The following is a 22932-nucleotide window of genomic DNA, read 5'->3' on the forward strand; positions in this document are numbered from 1 at the left end:
ACAGAGTCTCGCTGTCGCCCAGGCTGGAGTGCAGTGGGGGCGATTTCTGCTCACTGCAGCTTCTGCCTCCTGGGTTCCAGCGATTCTCCTGCCCTAGCCTCCTGGGTAGCTGGGATTACAGGTGCCTGCTACCACACCTGGCTAATTTTTGTATTTTTAGTAAAGATGGGGTTTCACCCTGTTGGCCAGGCTGGTCTCGAACTCCTGACCTCAAGTGATCCACCTGCCTTGGCCTCCCAAAGTGTTAGGACTACAGGCGTGAGCCACTGCACCAGGCCAATCCTGGACCATTCTTTAAACCCCACGGATTCTTTCCCCTGGGAGTCTGGAAGTTGCTGATTTAATGCGGATACCTGCTTCAATCCTTGTCCTCTGAAGTCTGTTCTCCACCAGGCAGCCAGAGGCAGCTTCTGAACCAAAGTCACATCATGTTGTTCCAAACCCTCCGATGGCTTTTGTCACCCTTGGCTGTTACCCAAAGCCTTACGATGGCCCAAAGGCGTCACCCTCATTGCCCGCCGCAATTCTTCCTGTTCCCTCTGCTTCGGTCTTGCTGGTTTCCTCCCAGTTTCTGGAGCCCACCAACTCTAATGCTGCCTTGGCCTTTGCACAGTGCTTCTCTCTATCTGGAACACTCTTCACCCAGTTATCGGCATGGCCTCCTCCTCCACCTCCTTCAGGTCTTTGCTCAAAAGTCAGAAGAGCCTGGGCGCAGTGGCTCACACCTGTAATCCCAGTACTTTGGTACTTTGGGAGGTTGAGGAGGGTGGATCACTTGAAGTCAGGAGTTCGAGACCACCCTGCCCAACAAGGTGAAGCCCTGTCTCTACTAAAAATACAAAAATTAGCTGGACATGGTGGCGTGTGCCTGTAATCTCAACTACTTGGGAGGCTGAGGCAGGAGAATCACTTGAACCCAGGAGGCAGAGGTTGCAGTGAGACAAGATCGTACCACGGCACCTCTAGCCTGGACAACAGAGTGAGACTGTCTCAAAAAAAAAAAAAAAAAAAAAAAAGTCAGAGGAGCCTCTCCTGGATATAACAAGTAAAAACCACAAAACAAAAGTCCCGGTGACAGCCTCCTCCCTGACTCTCTTGGTCTCTCTTCAGAGCACTTTGCTCTGACATTATACTTTGCATTCCATTGTTTATGGTCAGCCTCCAGAACTGGAAGGTCAATGCCTTGTAGGCATGAGTCTTGCTGTGTTTGGTTTGCTGCTGAGTCCACAGCATTCCATTAGGGCCTGGCAAATGGTAAGCTCTTCATGAAGCGCTGCTGGACGCGGGAAGGAACTCCCTTACGGGTGGTACTACAGGCTTGGAGAACAAAGGCTTCTGGCTTTGCCCGGCCTTGAGCACGCCTCTTCCTGGTCCACACAGCTTCCCTGGGCAGCTACAGAAGGCTGTGCTTTAGATTTTGACAGGGACTGCCTTGCACCAACAAACAATATGCTTTCACTTGTGTGAATTTTAACCTCATCATCGTATAACATGGTTTCAATTCTGCTGAGGTGCCCTGGGGGCTTCTGGCACTGGGACACTTTCCAAATAAATTTAGAAAATAAAAACAAACTGGCTTCCCTAAGTAGCTCCAGCTGGTAATTAAGATCCTCCTTCCAGAGGTGCAACTTCGATTTCGGGGGCCAGAGAGAAACAGCAGAGTGGGGCAAGACTCTGAAGACATTATCCTGAAATACACACAAATCCCGCAGAATACCTGGCTTTGAGCCGCAGGTTCAACCAAGATCCACAAGGCGCCTATTCCATGCCTGGTGTTGTTACTGCAGTGGAGGTTCAAACTCATGTATCTGCTGGCCGATCTGGCATCTTCACCAGGGTGTCTCAGACATCTCAAACCCCATGTACCCCAGACAGGGGGATGGGATCCTCCACTGCATACCAAACACCTCCTCTGTTTTGCCCATCTCAGTGAAGGACAACACATCCTGGTCAGATCAAGCCCAGGAGTCCTTGCCACCCGTCTCTCCCCCAACCTCCACATCTAGTCTATCAGCAAGTCCTCTTGGCTTCATCTCACCCTCAAGTCTGCGTCTTCCTACCACCTGGATCCAGTCCATTTTCTTCTCTTGCTTGGACTACTGCAGTAGCCTCTTGGCTGGCCTCCCCGCCTCCACATTTCTTTCTTTACTTTTTTTTTTTTTTTTTTTTTTTTTTAAGATGGAGTTTCACTCTGTCGCCCAGGCTGGAGTACAGTGGCTTGATCTCAGCTCACTGCAACCTCTGCCTCCTGGGTTCAAGTGATTCTCCTGCCTCAGCCTCCTGAGTAGCTGGGATTACAGGCGCCCGCCACCACACCTGGCTAATATTTTTGTATTTTTAGTAGAGACGGGGTTTCATCATGTTGGCCAGGCTGGTCTTGAACTCCTGACTTCAAGTGATCTGCCCGCCTCGGCCTCCCAAAGTGCTGGGATTACAGGTGTGAGCCACCACGCCCAGCCCACATTTCTCCTCTGACTGCACATTCTCCACACAGCAGCCAGAGAGGTCTTTTTAACACACAACCCAGACCATGTGGCTTTTCCTGCTTAACACTAGCTTGCCCCAGGGATGTCCAAGGCACTTAGAATGAGCTTGGATTGCTGTAATATCTCCTGCCCCAGGCTCATCTACCCTGGCCGCCTCCATACTTTTACTCCTGCACTACGGCCCCCATGCCTTCTCTCTGATCCCACAGGGCTTCATGCTTGTTTTCACTCAGGACCTTTGCACTTGCTGTTCCCGCCCCACTGCCCCCGATCTCCATCTGGCTGCCTGCTTGTCATCCTTTGGTTCAAGTGTTACTGACTTAAGAGGCCTTCCCTGGACCAGCACCCTCAAGAAGGCTACCCCCCAACCCTCCTCCATCTCCTGTCACTTGCTCTCACATCTGATTATTTTATTTTCTTCATATCCTTTTCATTATCATAAATGGTCTTGTTTATGGATTTGTTTGGTTGTGTACTGCCTGGGCCCTGGAGATTCAGGGTCAATCAGACAGAGGGTTCCCTGTTCTCACAGAACTGGGGGCAATAAACAAGAATGAAAACAACCCTGGACTTTTCAACTACAAGGGCCAATAATTTCCACTTTTGGTTAAAGTGAGTTGGGTTTTGATCTTTGCAATTGGCTGAGTCTTTACTGCATTAGGCTCCATAAATACTCACTGAATTCAACGGCCATAGTTTTTTTTTTTGTTTGTTTTTTCTCTCTTGTGTCCTTCGAGCCATAGATGTCATCATGAAGCGAGCCTGAACTTTGCTTTTGAATAGAGACAGTCCCAAGCCTTGAAGCCAATGGTATTTATCCTCCATTGCTCCAAAGCTCTCTTTCTTCCTCAAGTTTCTACCTAGTTCTGCTCTTTGAAACAGATGTCGGGCAGAGAATACCAATTCCATTTTATAGATGTGAAGACTGAGGCCCAAGAGGCTTACAAAGATTGGATAAAACACAAGATTGATTATTTCAGCAAGGATTCCTCTCTCTGGAACTCTAGCCTGCAGACTAGAAAGAAAAATCTGTATGCTTTCCTAATGATAAATATTCGTAGTGCCTTGGGCTAGCCAGGATGGATTTGAAATCCATAACCTTTATACTTCTACTTCACAGTTTAGTCCCCAGGGATATTCTAGATTTCAGGAAAAAATATTCCTACTAAGAGAAATAGAATTGCTCTTTTGTAAAGTTTTATTTTAGGTTGCCTTTATTTTTCTTTTCTTTTCTTTTTTTTTTGACGGAGTCTTGCTCTGTTGCCAGGCTGGAGTGCAGTGGCACGATCTCTGCTCACTGCAAGCTCCGCCTCCCGGGTTCATGCCATTCTCCTGCCTCAGCCTCCCGAGTAGCTGGGACTAAAGGTGCCCGCCACCATGCCTGGCTAATTTTTGTATTTTTAGTAGAGACAGGGTTTCGCCATGTTAGCCAGGATGGTCTCAATCTCCTGATCTTGTGATCCACCCGCCTCGGCCTCCCAAAGTGCTGGGATTACAGGCATGAGCCACCGCACCCAGCTGGTTGCCTTTCTTTTTCAATCTGTTGAACCAATAAGGTGAACATAATTTACAAAGCCAGAAGATTTCCATACTGATCCTTTTATCAGCCAAAACCCCTTCTTCACGTTGGAGAAAGTTGCTTGCTCTTTCATTAGAGGGAAGTAACTCATTGTATTTCCCTCTTTACTTTGGCTACCAGGAAGTGATACACTCTGAACTTGATTGCAATAGTTAGCCTGAGCCTGGATGTTTTTTGTACAATGTCTTACCCTTATTCATGACATAGCTTTGCTTCCCTTTGCCTTTGTGTTACTAGTTCTAGTTTAAATATGTTTCCCATTCGAAATCCTTTCTGACATAGGCTGGGTATAAACAAATGAATTCAATTTATTTTTGAAGCTGCTCTCCTGCTTTTTTCCCTACCTCCCTTGGATCTTGCTTATGGGCTCAGGAGCAGATACTGTAAGTAAGCATATTCCCACTGCTCACTCTCACTCTTTCTCCTTATAAAACATGCTTTCAGGGGAATGTAAATTGTTTTTAAAAGCTTCCATCCTGGGCCACTGCTAATTATTACTGACCCAGGAGGATCTGTACTAATTTGCCTTAATAAACTTATTATATAGCAAATTTCAGGAGGAAGAAACGACATAGCCATTATTGGATTAGTAAAACTGCCAGTGGACGCTACCACTGGAGCAGAGAAGAGCCCGTTAACTGCACAGGAAAGCTAGGGAGATAATTGAGCTAAGTGTGTTTCCAATAAACCATCACCAGCCACAGTTTTGGGCCTTTTGGGGGGTTGTTAGCAAAAGTTTTAAGCTTCTAAAAGAAAAAGGGGGAAAAAAAAAAAAAAAGAAAGGAAGGGCAGCATCCTTCTTCCCATAAACTAGATGCAGGTGATTAAACATGGCAAATATTAAATGAAATCAGCAACCACAAACCTCCAGGTCATTGAAGAACAGATGTGTATCTGCAAGGTTGAAGATCATTTCTTCCATCATAAGGCCGATGCGCACGGACGTCGTGGTGTCCTGTGAGGCAGAGAAGGGGAAAATCACATGCGAGCGGAGCCTGAGGAATCTTAGCTACCCATTTGGTCCCATCCCACTGCTGAAAAGCAGTTTTGGTTTTTCGTCATCTGCTCGGCTCATGCGTGGCCTAAAATGTGTCTCTGTGTGAGGCTGGTGTGATGATCATGTTGTACAGCTTCCGGGATCTCACTTCTAGTTTTCACCATTTCTTTTTACCCTCTCCAGTATTTAAATCTCCTGGAAAATGACCGTGGGATTGCACTGAACAGTGTTCAGTGTTGCAAGGACGTTTATCACAGATATGATATGGCTGTAATAAAAAAGGGCCTCCTGGCAAATGCATGTTTTCAGGGGTTCCCTCCAACATATTTTTGTTTTCAGGGAGGTCTGGAAGATTTCAGTATAAACTACTGGGAGAGTTGGGATGTCGAGTCTCTCTTTCCAACAATCCCTCTATGCACACTGCCTTACTCCCTGCTCTTGATATTTAGAAAAATCCCCGTTATCCAACAATAGAAGGTTAATGATAGAAACACACAAACACAAAGGCACTATGGTACATTCATAGGAGGGAAAACTAGGCAGCCATTATACAAATGAAGTCATTCTGGAGTTACTGATATGAAACTGTCATCAAGAGATACAGTACTAAGTAACAAAAGCAAGCTGCAACACAGTATAACGTATGCATTTGCACACTTGTGCAATGAAAGTGCCTCCTTTCTGTATACATAGTGTGGTAGACTATATCGCTGTTCACCCATATTTGGGGTCCCTCCCTGAGGTGCTTCTTCCTGCAAAATGATGACATGTAGCAGGGGCTGACAAACTGCAGCCCCCACGCCAAACCTGGTCTGCTGCTTGTTTTTGTATGACTAATGAGTTAAGAATGGTTTTTACATTTTTAAAAAAATCAGTGTATTGTCTACACTGTACTACAAAGTCAGAGGTGAGTAGACTGTGTGTCCCACAAAGCCTAAAATACTTACCATCCAGCTGCTGACACATACCCTCCCTGTTCAATTCAGGTTATGATTGATTAATATTGGGAGGACATGAAGAGAACGTTTGCATATGTGTGATGGGGTCAAGGGTGAGAAAAGAGAGCTCGATTCTTATATTTTGGGAAGCAAGAGATCATACGTACACCTGAAAAAACATACTTCTTGTATGTGCTACAAGAAGGAGCACATACGCATGTTACTTAGAAATTGGACCATGCAACTTGCTTTGGCCAGTGATATGTGGGCAAAAGTTATGTTTCACTTTTGATCAGAAGTTTTTAGGAGCCAGTGCACACTTCTCCATGCACTCTCTTTTCTCACTTCACAAGGCTGTAAATATTCTGGATATTTATTCTGTTAGCCTGGAAGGCAGCTATGTTCACCAATGCCCACACATATTCTGTTGGCCTGGGTTCCAGAATAAAGATGATGTGGATCAGAGATACAGCTGACCCACAATGGATATGTATCATAAATGAGAAGTAGATGAGATTTTGGGGATGTTTGTTACTGCAGCAATACCCTCACCTATCCTAACCGATACACATGGAAAATATGCAGCACAATGGTTTCCACCCCTGGATGCATATTGTAATGCTCTGAGAAGCCTTTAAAAATCCTGATGCCTAGGCCGGGCATGGTGGCTCACGCTTGTAATCCCAGCACTTTGGGAGGCCGAGCCTTGTGGATCACGAGGTCAGGAGATCGAGACCATGGTGAAACCCTGTCTCTACTAAAAATACAAAAAAATTAGCCGGGCGTGGTGGTGGGCACCTGTAGTCTCAGCTACTCGGAGAGGCTGAGGCAGGAGAATGGCGTGAACCCGGGAGGCAGAGCTTGCAGTGAGCCGAGATTGCACCACTGCACTCCAGCCTGGGCGACAGAGCAAGACTCCATCTCAAAAAAAAAAAAAAAAAAAAAAAAAAAAAAAAAAAAAAAAAAAAAAAAAAAAAAAATCCTGATGCCCAGGCTGCTCTCCAGACCAATAAAATCAGAATTGCTGAGAGCAGGGTCCAGGCACCAAGAAGTTTAATGCTCCCCAGGTGATTTCAATATGCAGTCAAGGTTAAGAACCACTAGTCTAGATTTCAATATGCAGTCAAGGTTAAGAACCACTAGTCTAGAAGGATATAATACACACTGTTAATAATATTCCTGGCTAATATCTATGAAGTGCTTTCTCTGTGCCACTTTATAAGTATTAACTCATTTAATCCCCACAAAACTCTGTAAGGTGAACACTATTATTTTTCCATTGCTATGGTTTGGATGTGGTTTGTCCCTGCCACAACTTGTGTTGAAATTTGATCTCCAATGTGGCGGTGTTGGGAGGTAAGGCCTAGTAGGAGGTGTTTGGGTCATGAATAGATTAATGCCTTCCCAGGAGAGTCAGTGGATTCTCACTCTCTCAGGAATGGATTAGTTTCCAAGAGTGTGAGTTGTTAAAAGAGTTGACTTCCTCTCTCCCCATGTGATCTCTGCACACGTTGACTCCCCTTCCACTTTCCACCATGAGTGGAAGCAGCTTGAGGCCCTCACCAGGTACAGCTGCCCAATCTTGAACTTGCCGACTCCCAGAATCATAAGTCAAATAAACTCCTTTTCTTTATAAATTATCCAGCCTCAGGTATTCTATTATAGCAACACTAAATGGACTAAAACACCCATTTTATAGATGAGAAAATGCAGGCACACAAAGGTTGGGCAACTTGTTCAAGGCCATACAAGCTAACAAATGCTGAGATTGGAACGTAGGTAATCTGGTGCTGGAACAACAGTGCTTCTGAGGACTCAAAGGCACTGAGTTGGGAGAGGAGAGACAGGGGCCTTGTCCCCTTGCTCCATACAGTCCTTTTCCTGTTTAAATTTTTCACTGGAGGCTGTATTATTTCTATTATAAAAATAAATAATTAAGGACATAAACCCTTCTTGACCCTTAAAAAAAAAGAAAGAAAAAAATGCAGCTGGTGATCTCAGCTTCACATACACAACTGTGAAGAATCAGGCCCAGGAACACAGCCATTAGGCAAAACACTTCATCAAGGCCCTGAGAGCCAAAGCTTAGCACTCTTGGTCCTGGCTGGAAGTCGACGGGGCAGGGTACTCAGTGAAAAATGAAGAGCAAATGAGGAAAACAAACTTCCCAGGGCCTAGGAGGGAATCAGTGTGTGACCTGGGAAAAGGTTTTGCATTACTCATATCCAAAGCATTTCACCTCTGCACAATCACACACTCCTCTTTGACAGAGCAATTCGTGCACCTAATCACGGATTACCAACCCTCCATGTACTGGACAAGAAGCAAGAAGGAGCTGCCACCCAGACTGGTTTGCTGAAAGGATTTATTCTGAAAGATGCCACCTCCCAGGCCAGCACACAGAGAAGGAAAAGTAATTATTGTATACCAAATGACTTCTCTGTGAAAAGTATTTATATAGTTGTAAGAAGGCAAATACTGCATATTGATAAAGCTCAAGTTATGATTGATTGATACTGGGAAGACATGAAGAGAAAGTTTGCATGTGTGTGATGGGGTCAAGGGTGAGAAAAGAGAGCTCAATTAGTATATTTTGGGAAGCCAGAGGTCATGCCTACAATGGGGGAAAAAAAGAGAATCAAGAAGTAGCACCTAAGGATGTTACTTAGAAATTTGGGGGTGAGGCTGGGTGCAGTGGCTCACACCTGTAATCCAGTGCTTTGGGAGGCCCGAGGCGGGTAGATCATTTGAGGTCAGGAGTTTGAGACCAGCCTGACCAACATGGAGAAACCCTGTCTCCACCAAAAGTACAAAAATTAGCCAGGTGTGGTGGTGCATGCCTGTAATCCCAGCTATTCGGGAGGCTGAGGCAGGAGAATCGCTTGAACCCAGGAGGCGGAGGTTGCGGTGAGCCGAGATTGCGCCACTGTACTCCAGCCTGGGCAACAACAGTGAAACTCCGTACCAAAAAAATAAAATAAAATAAAAATAATTTGGAGGTTACATTTTCAAAAGCAGCAGCAAGAGTTGAAAGTTGTTGCCCCTGGGCAGGAAAAAAGGGTGGTGGGCAGTCACTGAGGACTGCTGTTTTCATATATATTCCTTTGTAGAACTATGAATATTAAACTATAGGCATATATTTCTTGGATTAAAAATTTAAAAATAACAGGCAACATACTCAGTAATTCCACTTTTCATTATCTATCCTACAGAAAATCTCATACACATGAGCAAGGGGACATATCAAAGATGTTCATTACAGAATTGTTAGTAAATAGCAAAAGATTGGGAATAATTGAGCTATCACTTCAAAGGAGACTTGAAAAATGAAATGTGGTCTATTCATACAATGGGAAATGAAATTTCAATGGAAGGAAATGTACTAGATCTCCATGAATTAACAGGGACACATCAAAAAATACATTGGAGTGAAAAAAGTTTTCTGACTGCAGTATGTACTATGTACTGTATGTTATTACCATTTATTAGAGACACATAAAATGTTACTATATTTTCCATGTGAACTTATATATTTATACATATCTGAAAGACTATACACAAAAAGAAAGGCAGTTACTTCTAGAAGGCGGAGAGGAGGGAACAGGAATTAAAAGTGACGGTCAAAGTGAACTTTAGCATTATTTAGAATATTCTAGATTTGTTTTTTTGAGACAGGGTCTCACTTTGTCATCCAGGGTAGAGTGGCACAATCTTGGCTCACTGCAGCCTTGACCTCCCAGGTTCAAGTGATCCTCCTGCCTCAGCCCCCAAGTAATTGGGACTACAGGTGTGCGCCACCACGCCTGGCTAATTTTTTTGTATTTTTTTTGTAGAGACAGGGGTTTCACCATGTTGACCAGGCTGGTCTCAAACTCCTGAGCTCAAGTGATCCACCCACCTCGGCCTCCCAAAGTGCTAGGATTACAGGCGTGAGCCACCATGCCCAGCCTTCTAGAATTTTTTAAAGGAGAAAGGAGAAGGGATTCAAATACTTAAACATTTTTCTAAAAACTGAAGACACCCAAATGTTTATATGATGAGCCTTTAGAATACCCACCTACTGGTGGAGCATTCTTATTATTTCAGATTTTCCTAAGATTGTTTTAAGCTATGTAGGTGGTACCTCTTTTCAAAAAACACGATAAAAACTAGTTGCACAGAGGCAGAAAAGTCTGGAATAGCCTCAGAAAAGCATGGCTAACTCAGGAGTTAAGTAACACTGTGTTGCCCTGGGTCAGAACACTTTATCCAAGTAGGAAATGTTTTTCCAGGGTTGCAGAGAGCAAGAAACTAAAAGAAAAAATAATTTGGTGGGGACTCAGTATTAATTTATGTGAAATACATCTGGAGTGAAGACAAGACAAAAGCCATCAGTTTCATCCTGGGCTGCCTGCTGAATGCAGCCCTACTATACACCATAAATATTCCATCCTGGTGTCTTGACTTTAGTCATAGAGGACAGCTTGGAGGGAACTCTCTGTCTGACCCAGAAGTTCTCCCAGTCAAATAAAGCCTAAAATATGACAGCTTTCACACCATGCTCTTTCAGGCCACTGACCCCTTCAAGTCCAGCCTGATCCCTCTATCACCTAACACTGCAGTGAGGATTAAATCAGATAGCATGTGTGGAAGCACCTAGCCCAGGGCCTGGGCTGCAGCAGGCACTCCACAAACATTGGTTATTGTCAAAATCCCCCAGTCCCCTTCCTTGAGCCTTTAACCAAAGAATCGGTTTCTGCAAACCCAGCAGGAAGACCCCAAATCAACTGGTACAAAAGCTCTTAACATGCCACTTACATGAAACCCATTTTCTGACGCATTACATATTCTTTGGATTAAAAAAAACAACAACAACAGTGGTTAATTTCCTAAACAAGCAACACCATAAGTGGATTACTTAAAAAAAAAAAAATCAATTTAAACCAGAATGAACTGAGAGGAGGCAGTTTTTCCAAAACAGGCTTCAGTGTGTAACTCATCCTGGGAAGGACCATGCTGGGGGCTAAGGGGTGGGGGTGGATGGAATGTCATCTTTGTTTGACTAGAGAACTTGTGGGTGGTTCTCTTGCAGCGAAGGTACGGATCAGACAAAGATGCTGTAGATTTTCTTAGCGTGCCCTAATGTTCTACAGATTTCTCTGGGTTCAGTTTTTATGATGGTGTGGTAGGCTCTGCATACTTGTGTGGGAGGCTGGTGAAGAGGTTTTGAGTTGGAACTGCCCTTCAGGAGAGAGGCTATGGACCTGGATGGCAGCTCAGTAACTAATTATTATGCATTCTTGATGAAGTTCTTTTTTTTTTTTTTTTTTTTTTTTTGAGACAGGGTCTCCCCTGTCACCCAGGCTGGAGTGCAGTGGTGTGATCATAGCTCACTGCAGCCTTGAACTCCTGGACTCAAACAGTCCTCCTGCCTCAGCCTCCCAAGTAGCTAGGACTAGAGACGTGTGCTAGCACACCTGACTTATATTTTATTTTGTGTAGAGACAGGGTCTTGCTATGTGGCCCAGGGTAATCTCAAACTCCTTGGTTCAAGTGATCCTCTTGCCTCAGCCTCCCAAAGTGCTGGAATTACAGGCAAAGTTCTCTTAATTAGAGGAGGACGGTGGGGCCTTTTACCATGTAGGCGGCCCAAAGATCTGCCTTATGGATCACTATCTTGGGATGTATGGTTGTATTTCTTGGGTGAAAGGGAGAGGATAAGAGTATAAAAAAAATCTTTCTTAAAATAAAATTAATCTGATGTAAAGCAAAGATGAATGAGGAAAATGGCATGTTGGTTCTCGGAAGTTTCAAAATGTGAATGCCAAAGTTATTCATAGTTAATTAAGACTAAACAGTTGTTTTCTATCAAGTGTCTCCACCATCCCCAAATTTATCAGCTCTCCAATTTATGCCATATTGGAAGTCTACTTCTCAGTCCACATAGATTAGGAGGCAACTGTTCTCATTTCAAAATAACACATACAATGATTTTTACCAAAAAATCGTTTTAATGAATCAGAACTCTATCCATTAAAGACTTTTTTCCTGGATTTTCCAAGTTTTCTGTTTATTTTTCTTTTTTTTTTTTTTTGAGACAGGGTCTACCTATGTCACCCAGGCTGGAGTGCAGTGGCATGACCATAGCTCACTGCAGCCTTAACCTTCTTGATCCTCACACCTCAGCCTCCTGAGTAGCTAGGATTATAGGCTTGCACTGCCACACCTAGATAATTAATTAATTTTTTTTTTTAGTAGAGACAGAGTCTCCTTATGTTGCCCAGGCTGGTATTGAACTCTTGGCCTCAAGCGATCCTCCTACCTCAGCTTCTCAAAGTGCTGAGATTACAGATTTTGCAAGCTTTCTGTTTTAAGCATGCAGCACTTTCGTAATAGATGACTCTAAAATGTGTTCAATTCAAAGAAGTGAGATTTATACACTAATTAGCTGCACAACCCTTTGAACAAAAGGAAGGCATGCCGATTTCATCCTGAAACTGGTTTATGTGACTGTGGGATTTTGAGTTCCTTCATAATTCAAATATGAGTTCCTTCATAACTGAACTCCTGGCTGAATAATAATATTAATGTTGATAATGATAATGGCCAATCTCTAGTCAGTGCTTTGTTGTACAGGTGAAGAAGGTGGGCTCTAAGCCAGATTGCCTGTGATCAAGGCCAGTTCCACTTCTCACAAGTTACTTAACTTCAGTGTGTCTCCGTTTCTCATCTGTAAAATGGGCTTATGTACCTGATAGGATTGTTGTAAAGATTAAATATGTTTTTGTAAAAGTGCAGGTTATAATCCCTTTAGTGAAAGTTTAATGACCAGCATTAAAAAAAAGACAGGAAGAAATATAATAGAATCCAGGAGTCAGCAAACTATGGCCTGTTGTCTATTTTTGTAAATAAAGTTTTGTTGGAACCCAGCAGTGCCCATTTGTTCAGTTAATGTTTCTTTATGGCTGTTTTCATGGTACAATGGCATAGTTGAGTAGTCACCACAGAACCTAGCTGAAACCCTAAAATATTTATTATCCCTTTATAAGAAAAGTTTGTTAATCCCTAGAATAGACAACAAAATATCAGAATCTATCATACATAGCAATGGTGAACACCTACTTCAGTTGGAGTGTGTGTGTGTGTTTGTGGTGTGTGTGTGTGTGTGTGTGTATGATGGGTCATAGTGTAAAATGTATTTCTTACTGTGACCATGCAAAAAAAAATTAAAAACAGAAAGTTAATGACTGTTTAAGAGCTTAGAACCATGCCTGGAACATAGCAAGGTCTGAATAAATGTTAGCTTAATGATAGCTAATGTTTATATTGCTATTACTGTTACTATTATTACTGTGTAGCTTGTTCAATGTCACTCAGCTTGTAAGAGGCAGTATTGGCACCAAACTCAGGTCTAATCTGACTTCAGACTCCATGATCCTCTGGTTAGGCCACCATGCCTGTCATGGCTCTTTTGCTCTGAGGGAGCATCTGCCTTCCATGGCTCAGCTGCATCACTGGGCAGAAGGGATGTGCTGTCCCATCTGTAGAATCTCCAAGTGCACCAGACATCTATGTTATCTGGTGGTCTTTACTTGGGAAGAGCCATTTAGTTGATTTCATTTGGGGTCTGCTATAAAGATTTAGAGGCTGGCTGTGCAGAAAGGGTTAAATCAGCAGGCCTGGGTTGCTCAAACCCTGCACATTCCTTAAGAAATGTCTGTCTTCAGGGCTGGCCCTTGGCCAGTTCCTGGTGCTTGAGCTCCAAGCCCTTGGGCCACGCCACACACTTCCAGCTGATCAGACAGTTTAGGCTAAGAATGTAGTTTATGGTGAATGCCTATTTTTGCTCTGGGGGGCTGGTGTCTGAGTGGCTGACGTCAGTTACTCAGGTGCCGCATGCCTACATCACTGATCCCCAATATGACCCTGGACATCAAGGCTCAAGTGGGCTTCCCCGGTTGGCAACACTTGGCATGTGTTGGCACACACTGTTGCTGGGAGAATTAGGGGGAGTGTCCGTGCTCCCCTAGGAGAGGACTCCTGGAAGATTGTGCCTGGTCTTTCCTGGATTTCACCCCATGTGCCTTTTCCTTTTGCTGATTTTAATCTGTGTCCTTTTACTGTAATAAACTGTAACTGTGAGTCTAACAGCTTCCCTGAGCCTTGAGAGTTCTAGCCAGTCACTGAGGCCGAAGGTGGTCTTGGGGATTTCCAACACAGTGTCTTTATTAGACACCTTTAAAAAACAACTGGTTAGCAAAGGAGGCAGCATGCTATTGTGGAGATACCCAACCTCTCTGAGAATGAGCATTCATATCTGTAAATTAGCAGTTAATAATTTTTAGTAAAATTAACACCCATTATGGGTCTTTCAGGGCGATCTCATAACCCATCCCTGGCCAGAATCATAGTGATTGATTCAAGGATGATTATGAGCCAATGGGCATTGCCCTGAGGACTTTAGCTATGACTCCTGGGAGAGGCATCTTTTTTCTCCTGGGGTGGCTGAGCTGGTAGAACTAGGCTCAAGGATGCTGGCAGCCATCTCTGTCACCCTACAGGCAGAGCCTTCCTGACAATGCACACAGATTCATATGAAAATATTTAGGGACCTGGATCCCACCTTGTCTTAGGTCTACGTTTGGACATCTTGGTGACATGAACAAAGACATTTTCCTTTTTGGCCTAAGCTGATGTGCATTGAATTTCTGTTGCTTATAATCAAAAGATTCTTAACTCAGCATGCAACCTGCCAATTCCCAGCAAAAATGGGTGTTTGTAGCATAAAAAAGGCCTGCTGAGCAAGCCCAAGTGTTTCTTTACATCTTAGCAATGGTCGAGCTTTGCCAGGAAGCACTTTGGAAAGACTGTCTTCTCTTCTGATGGCACCTCCTGCTACCCCCACCCCAAGGCGATTTAAGCCAAGTCCATGGAAGGGTCTGGGTTATTACCTAGTCTGAAAAAAGTAACCTCTCCCTCCTTATACATGCATTGCCTAATGGGGCAAGGGACTCACCCGAACGGCCACCACAAATTGCCTCCATCATTCACAAGGTATCCATGAATGTGGCCATAGACAAGAATCTCCATGAAGCAAAGTGGTTGACAGCATCACCCATGGAGTTGGTAGGACCCAGGTTCAAATCCTGGGGCTGCCATTCCCCAAGTACATCATCTTGAAGGAGATGTTTACCCTCCCTGGGCCTCAGTTTCTTCAGCTAAACATAAGCAGTGAGTCCTTTCCAAGGCTCCTGAGGATTTGTGTGTGATGTGTCTTGCCAAACACCTGGTGCCTAGGTATTACTAACAAAAAGCAGCAGCATTCAGAAGCTTCCAACAGAAGACTTCTCCCGCTGAGAAATTCCCATGCGATAGTTTAACCTGTTATTTTCCAAACTAGGGCCATTCTTGGAACACCTTTGCCAGTTCTGCCAAGCTACAGAGTAGCTGTGTTATTATTAACTTAATATTTTCCTTTAATTTGGCTACTCCCTCCTTTTAAAAAACCTCACTGGGGGTGTGGTGGCTCACGCTTGTAATCCTAGTGCTTTGGGAGGCTGAGGCAGGAGGATTGCTTGAGCCCAGGAACTGAAGACCAGCCTGGACAACATAGTAAGACTTCATCTCTACAAAAAATTAAAAAATTAGCTGGGCATGGTGGTGTGTGCCTGCAGTCCTAGCAGGAGGATTGCTCAAGCCTGGGAGTTTTGAGGTGACAGTGAACTATGATTGCACTACTGCACTCCAGCCTGGGCAACAGAGTGAGACCCTGTCTCAAAGACAAAAACAAAAACAAAATCTAAGTGCATTTTAGTTTAGAAAGAAACTTGTTGTCACGATCATAAATAGAAAACCTGGTGTAGTCACCATAAATGGAAAGTCACCATGAATATAAACACATGTAATATAGTTTCCTGTGGCTGCCATAACACATTAGCACAAACTTAGTGGCTTTAAACAATGTACATTTATTCTCTAATAGTTCTAGAGATGAGAGGTGTCTGCAGGGCTGTGTTCCTTTGAGGGCTTCAGAGAAGCCTGTTTCCTTGCTTGTTTTAGCTGCTAGAGGCCACCTGCATTCCTGGGCTTGTGGCCCCTTCCTCATGTCACTCCAACATCTTGCTTCTGGCCTCACATCTCCTACCACCCACTTTGACCACTCTCCCTTTTATAAAAACTCTTGTGATTACATTGGGGACACATAATCACAGCTGCAAAGTTCCTTGACCATAGAAGGTTAACAGCCACAGGTTCTGGGGACGAGGATGTGGACATCTTTGGGGTGGCACTTGTCTGCCCACCACAGCATACAATTATAAAATTGCCAAATGCGGTTATTTTGAGTATATCATCTCATGAACCTGTTTTAGGGCATTGGTTCTCAGCAGGTGTGGCGCCTCCGCCTAGACAGTGGTTTGGAAATTTGTAGGGGAAGCATTTTGTTTGTTGTAATAGTTGGGAGGGATAGTGGTATTTGGGGGTGCCAAGGATATTAATGTCTTATAATGCACTGTAGGACATTGTACATAAAGAAAAATTGTCCCGCAAGCCATGTGACTTTCATATCTCCTGACGAACACTCACATTGTGAAAAGCCTGTTTCTAATTATCTGAGCCTAGAATCTAACTACTTTATAGAAGTAAACATAGAGTATTTTTCAATTTTTTTTTTCTTGAGAGTTTCGCTCTTGTAGCCCAGGCTGGAGTGCAATGGTGCGATCTTGACTCACTGCAACCTCCGCCTCCCAGGCTCAAGTGATTCTTCTGCCTCAGCCCCCCGAGTAGCTGGGATTACAGGCTCCCACCACTACACCGACTAATTCTTGCATTTTTAGTAGAGATGAGGTTTCACCATGTTGGCCAGGCTGGTCTTGAACTCCTGACCTCAGGTGATCTGCCTACCTTGGTCTCCCAAGTGTTGGGATTATAGGCGTGAGCCACCACGCCCGGGCTTTGCATGGTTTTGATAAATACCGAATATACTTGTTTGTATCCGATGGTCCAACCCATCTCTGTTCTTCCATTTTCCTTTACTTCTAGTAGAGAATGGCCCCAGATCTTCCTAGTTCTCTGAAATGCAACCTTTTAAATGAGAAGTGGGTGGTAGTATCAGATTCCTTTGTCATGTCTTCTATTGTGGTCATGCCTGAGCATTTACATACTGAAATACATGTTTTTAGAAAATAAACCTTCTTTTATTTCTTTCCTTTAAGTTACAGTTAGGATACTATGTTCATTTTTTTAAAGTAGTGAGTGGTCAGCTATATTATTTGGGGTTTTCATTTCAGGATCATAAAAGGGGCATTTTTAGAGATTTATTTTAAGGTTGAAATCTGCTTTAGGAAAAACTGGCAGCTAAGGCAGTGACTCAGACCCCGATGCTGGCCATCATCATTTGATCTGATCCGTGGTGGGGGTTGGAGGGGGACACGCATGTGACTGGGGTGGGGGCACCAACTGCTCCCCTGACCTGAGGGCTCTAGCACTTCACCTGGTCCTTGTATCCCAATTGCCTGATTTCTTCCAGGTTTTCCAAGGAGCAAGGGATTAAGAGATAGTTCCCCAAAATGATAATTCTTATCAGAGCTTTGCTGGTTGGATGGTCTACTATGCACCTGCTCCTGCGCTCTGCACTTTATTTGCATGTTGTCATTTATCTTATTTCCAAGGCACCTTTAGTCCATCACCGGGAGAGGGGGGGTGGTGAGGGAAGAAGACAAGGAGCCCCTCTGTGTGCTGGGCCACTATAAAGGCAGCTAGCCTCCCTTGTCCCCCATATGTCTGTTGTCCACACAGCAGCCAGAGCACTCTTTTTAAAACAACAATCAGAGCTGTGCTTTTCATTTAAAACCCACTGGCTTCCCCTGGCCCTCTGAGTAAAGCCACCGTCTTTCAGTGGCCTCATGTGCTCTAGTAAGCACCTACTCTTCCACTCTGCCTTGAATCTGCCAAACTTGCTCCTGCCTCAGGGCCTTTGCACATGCTGTTCCTCAGCCTGCAATCCCCTCTTCCCAGGCTCTTTCACGGCTAGATGCTTTGTAACATTCCATTCCCACTCTCAATGCCAGAAAGGTCTTCTCTGACCATTCCCTATGAAATAAACTAACATGCTCCTCCCCACTCACTCCACATCCCATTACTCTGTTGCAGTTTTAAACAGTATTTATCATTGACTGAAATGCTCTTATTTATTTATAATTTGTTGTGCTTATCCTCTAAGTGGGAGGCAAACTCCATGGGAGCTATTACTGTGTCCCTCATACCTAGATCATCTGAATGGCAGATGCTTGGTTAATTTATTTTCTTTCTTTTTTTGAGACAAGAGTCTTGCTGTGTTACCCAGGCTGGAGTGCAGTGGCATGATCTTGGCTCACTGCAACCTCTGCCTCCTGGGTTCAAGTGATTCTCCTGCCTCAGCCTCCTGAGTAGCTGGGACTATGGGCACACACCACCATGCTTGGCTAATTTTTGTATTTTTTAATGAAGACAGGGTTTCATCATGTTGGCCAGGCTTGTCTCAAACTTCTGACCTCAAGTGATCCACCCACCTCGGCCTCCCAAAGTGCTTGGATTAGGGGCATGAGCCGCCGCACCTGGCCGTTTTTTTTTTTTAAATGAATATATGAATAAGTGTGAACTTTGTGTACACTATCCCATTTCCTCCTCAAAATACCTTTTCCCTGTTTTACAGATAAATCAAAACTCAGAGTGATGAAGTGACTTGTCCAAGGTCACGCTGCCAATAAGTGGCAGAGCTGGGATTCAAATCTAGGACTGTCTAACTCAAGAATCCGAAATCTTAATGATTTTACTCATAAATATATCTTCATGGGAAATAATAACATAAAATGAAATGATTTATTAGGAAAAAAAAGCTTAGGGCAGATAACCATCAGATTTTTTTTTGTTTGTAAATGCCTGATTTGTAACTGTTGATGTCTACTTTTAATGAAATAAACAATGTGTTTAACGACAATTACACTTCCAAAGTCAGGAGAAACGGCAGGCAGCTGCCACCTAAAAATCAGCCCTGATTCTTTTCTCAGGTCTCAGGCTGGCTTTCCTCTCTGATAACTGCAATGCTGGTCTTTGGAGGGGACAAAAGGAGAGCCCACAGGGTGGGAAACCTTCTCCCTTTATTGCTGTGGAGTATGTGTGTCTTTAATTTCCTGGACTTGATATGAAAAAGCAAAGCTAACTGGAAAATCCCTTCCTTGTCAGCTGCCATTCGCTTCCCCGCCAAAGGCCAGGAATGGCTCTGCGGGAACCAGACACCTCAGCCGCAATTGGGAATCAGCTCATTTTAGCTGCCACCAAAGGGCTCAGAACCATCTCTCTCTGCTCCCAGCCTTTCCCCTCACTTACTTGTAGCCCATGTCTTTTTAGGATGTCACCCTAGGAGTCAAAAAGAGGTGTGTTGTGAAAAGATTAACTTTAGGGCCTCTTTAGATCCAATTAATCTTATCAAATGCAACATATCCAAAGATAATTTTCAGAAAACAGCAACACTCTCTGAATAATGTCTTGGTCTGTCAGCAACACCAGCTGTCTGTTTCGCTCTTGTCAAGGGTCTTGCAGGTGGGATGCCATGGTCAGTCCTTCCAGATAGAAACATGAAGCCTATGGACCTTGCTCCAAGATGCTTGAATTCTGACATTTTAAGCATTGGACTCAACCCAGTCCCAGGATTAAGCCCTCCAGGACTGTCTGCTTATCTTTCCAGCTTCAGACACAGCTCTGAGCCCTTGGGGAGGATAGTCTTGGGAGCCCCAAAGAGGCATCAGAGATCTCTGAACACATTCCCCAGCCCAAGGAGGCTCAGAGGATGAAATTAATCTGCTTTGTGCTCTTCATACACGTTTTCTTTTCTTTTTTGTTATCTTGGCTTACTGTAACCTCGGCTTCCCGGGTTCAAGTGATTCTCCTGCCTCAGCCTCCTGAGTAGCTGGGATTACAGGTGTGTGACACTACAGCTGGCTAATTTTGGTATTTTTAGTAGAGATGGGATTTCACCATGTTGGTTGGGCTGGTCTCGAACTCCTGACCTCAAGTGATCCTCCCGCCTCGGCCTTCTAAAGTGCTGGGATTACAAGCATGAGCCTCCGAGCTTGGCCACACAAGCATTTTCTTAAGGAAACTTGCATAACAAGTAGAGGTAGATGTTTGGGAATTTGGGGACTGTCTTCAAATATTCTGGTACTAACAATTTCATCCATAACTAACTGTTCAGTTGAGAACAGTTAGTGGCACTTTAGATGTGTTTCTGAAGAGTTTCTGGTGGCCTGGTTAACAAATTCACTAAGTTAATTAATTAACTTTTTTTTTAGTAAGAGATTCAGCCTAATTTTGAGGTGGTGGGGTGGGGACTGATGGGTGCATTAACATTGCTTTTGTGTGTTTACAAAATGCCTCTAGAGTGAGCATTGGAGCATTCTACAAGAATGAAAAATCTGAGTAATTCTATAAGAATGAAACATTTGAGGATTCTACAAATCAGGGTTTTTCAGCTTTGGCACTGTTGGCATTTGGAGCCAGATAATTCCACGTTGTAGTTTCATCCTGTGGGTTGTAGGATATTGAGCAGTATCCGTGGCCTCTACCCACTAAATTCAGTAGCACCCCCACCCAGTTGTGACAATCGAAAATGTCTCCAGACATCATCAAATGTCCTCTGAGGGACAAGATCACCCCTAGTTGAGAATCACTCCTCCAAATGATTTTTGAAATAATGAAAAAGCTTGGTCCTTAGTGTTAGTAAATTAACTTTGGAATTACAGAGTGGGCAATGAAACTAACTTTCTAACTTGTTAATGAAACTAGCTTTCTAACTAAGAGATGAACTAAATGAAAAAAAAAAAACAAACCTAAGTCTCTCCCCGCCAGCTGAGTGGGAGGTGCCACTTTTCTTGTCTCAAGGGGCAGCTCCGCTCAGTAGTTAGGACTGACTCCTGCAGCCAGACAGCTGGCTGCAATCTGCGCTCTGCTCTTATTGCTAGAAGGTACATGACTTGGGACAGGCCACTTAACCTCACGAAAACCCACGGCATCTACCTCCCTGAGATAGGTTAGGGAGGTGATCGGCGGAAAGCACTTGGGATGCATGGGCGACTTGCGGCAAGCACTACTAGCGGGCTAGTCATCCTTGTTCACAGAATCGCTTCTCCGGGGCCTGGTTGGTCACACCTAGCATTTGCACTGGGCTGCCCCTTTCTCAGGTGCCATGTGAAGGGAAGGTCGGGGGAGGCATTTGGCCTCACACTTTGCAATCCCAGGCCCTTTCCTTTCTTAACACTCAGACTGCCTTTGGGCCGGGCTTGTGTCTCCATGGGGGCCTTGTCTGGGCTTGCAGACTGTCGCTGCAAAGGGCAGACCTGCCCGTCTGCAGACCTGCCCGCTCTGGAGATGTCTCAAAAATACAGGCAGCTTGCTGCCTGCCTTCGCCTCACTTTTCTTCTGTGTCAATTACCCTGATGTCCCGAACTTCAGGACAATGTGCTTCAGCACCTATCCTAGAATGGAGATCTCCTCCGCTCTCTCTTTTAAAGAAAAAAAAAACACACAAACACACAAAACCCATCAAAACCATCACACTATCCAAGCCAACTGGGTCTTTAAAAAATCACCGCCAAGGAGCTGTTTACAAGTTGAACAAATAATTACTCTGCCACAAGGAAGAAAAGTATTAATTAAAGCTGTTCATTAAACCAGCTCCCTATTCTGTGGGGTTTATCTCTTGGAAGTGTCAGCCAGAGGTTAGGAACGGATTAACACACAACGGAGAGCTTTGCCAGTTAAATCTCCTCCTTGCGGTTAGCTTTTAATAATAAAGTTGTCATTAAAAGACAGAATTTAATGGTTTTAATTGGGTTTAATTACTTGGAAACTTTTGGAAGGCAGATCAGCTTGTTTAAAACAATTTTTTTTAGAGGAAGACAAGAAAATGATGCTCATAAAGAAAAAATAAGTTGATTCACTTGTTTAAACAGTAAAGTTAAAAAAAAAAAACTTGGCTTCTTCGACAGTTTTGTAGGAGAACACCAAAAATAGAAAAGATAATGGGTCTATTCGTACTAACAAGAACTTAACCAGCTGGGCGTGGCGGCTCATGCCTGTAATCCCAGCACTTTGGGAGGCCGAGGCGGGCAGATCACGAGGTCAGGAGATCAAGACCATCCTGGCTAACACAGTGAAACCCCTTCTCTACTAAAAGTACAAAAAAAATTAGCCGGGCGTGGTGGCAGGTGTCTGTAGTCCCAGCTACTCGGGAGGCTGAAGCAGGAGAATGGCATGAACCCGGGAAGCAGAGCTTGCAGTGAGCTGAGATAGTGCCACTGCACTCCAGCCTGGGCAACAGAGCGAGACTCCACCTCAAAAAAAAAAGGAACGTAACCAAAAGACTGTAGGATACATTCCGTCATCGCTGAATCACAAGAGTCAAACTCACGACAAATGATGAAATCATGGTCAAATTTAAGAGAACAAAGAAAGATGTTGAAACCGGTTCCTCTTTTGGGGTTTTGTGCGACTATTCAGCCTCTTAGAATTTTTTTTTTTTTTTTTTTATCTTTGAAGAATGTTCTCTCAGCTGGATATGTCTAGCAGCTTTTAAAGTATTTTTCTAGGATATAAATTTAAAGGCAAAAATCACAAATAAATAGATAAAATGGATTGTGGATATGGAGTAGAGTGACCAACTCTCCTGATTTGCCTGGGATTGGAGGGTTTCCCGGGCCTTGTGACTTCCAGTGCTACAAGTGGGAAAGTCACAGACAAACCTGGATGAGATGATCACCCTAACAGGAGTCACTGCCCAGGACCGAGGGGCATGTGGTGACATGGGAGATGGGTTTGTTTATGGAAGGTCATGCCAAGGACTCAGAACAGGGCTTGACGCCCAGCAAGTGCCTGCTGCTTCCATCAGCACTGACAACATCCCCATCAACACCACGTGCT

At 44.1% G+C, this 22932-nt stretch overlaps 1 protein-coding gene across 2 annotated transcripts in view; it reads right to left on the reverse strand.

Annotated features, from left to right (window-relative positions):
- EYA2 (EYA transcriptional coactivator and phosphatase 2) overlaps window positions 1–22932 on the reverse strand; it is a 293919-nt gene that overhangs the window by 41348 nt on the left and 229639 nt on the right. For both annotated transcript variants that reach the window (XM_030826398.1, XM_030826397.1), the window contains one exon: window positions 4931–5020. In XM_030826398.1, the coding sequence (XP_030682258.1) occupies window positions 4931–5020 (90 nt within the window). The remainder of the gene's footprint in view (window positions 1–4930; window positions 5021–22932) is intronic.

The sequence above is a fragment of the Nomascus leucogenys genome, chromosome 13 (genome assembly GCF_006542625.1).
Source record: "Nomascus leucogenys isolate Asia chromosome 13, Asia_NLE_v1, whole genome shotgun sequence".
Lineage (NCBI taxonomy): Eukaryota > Metazoa > Chordata > Mammalia > Primates > Hylobatidae > Nomascus > Nomascus leucogenys.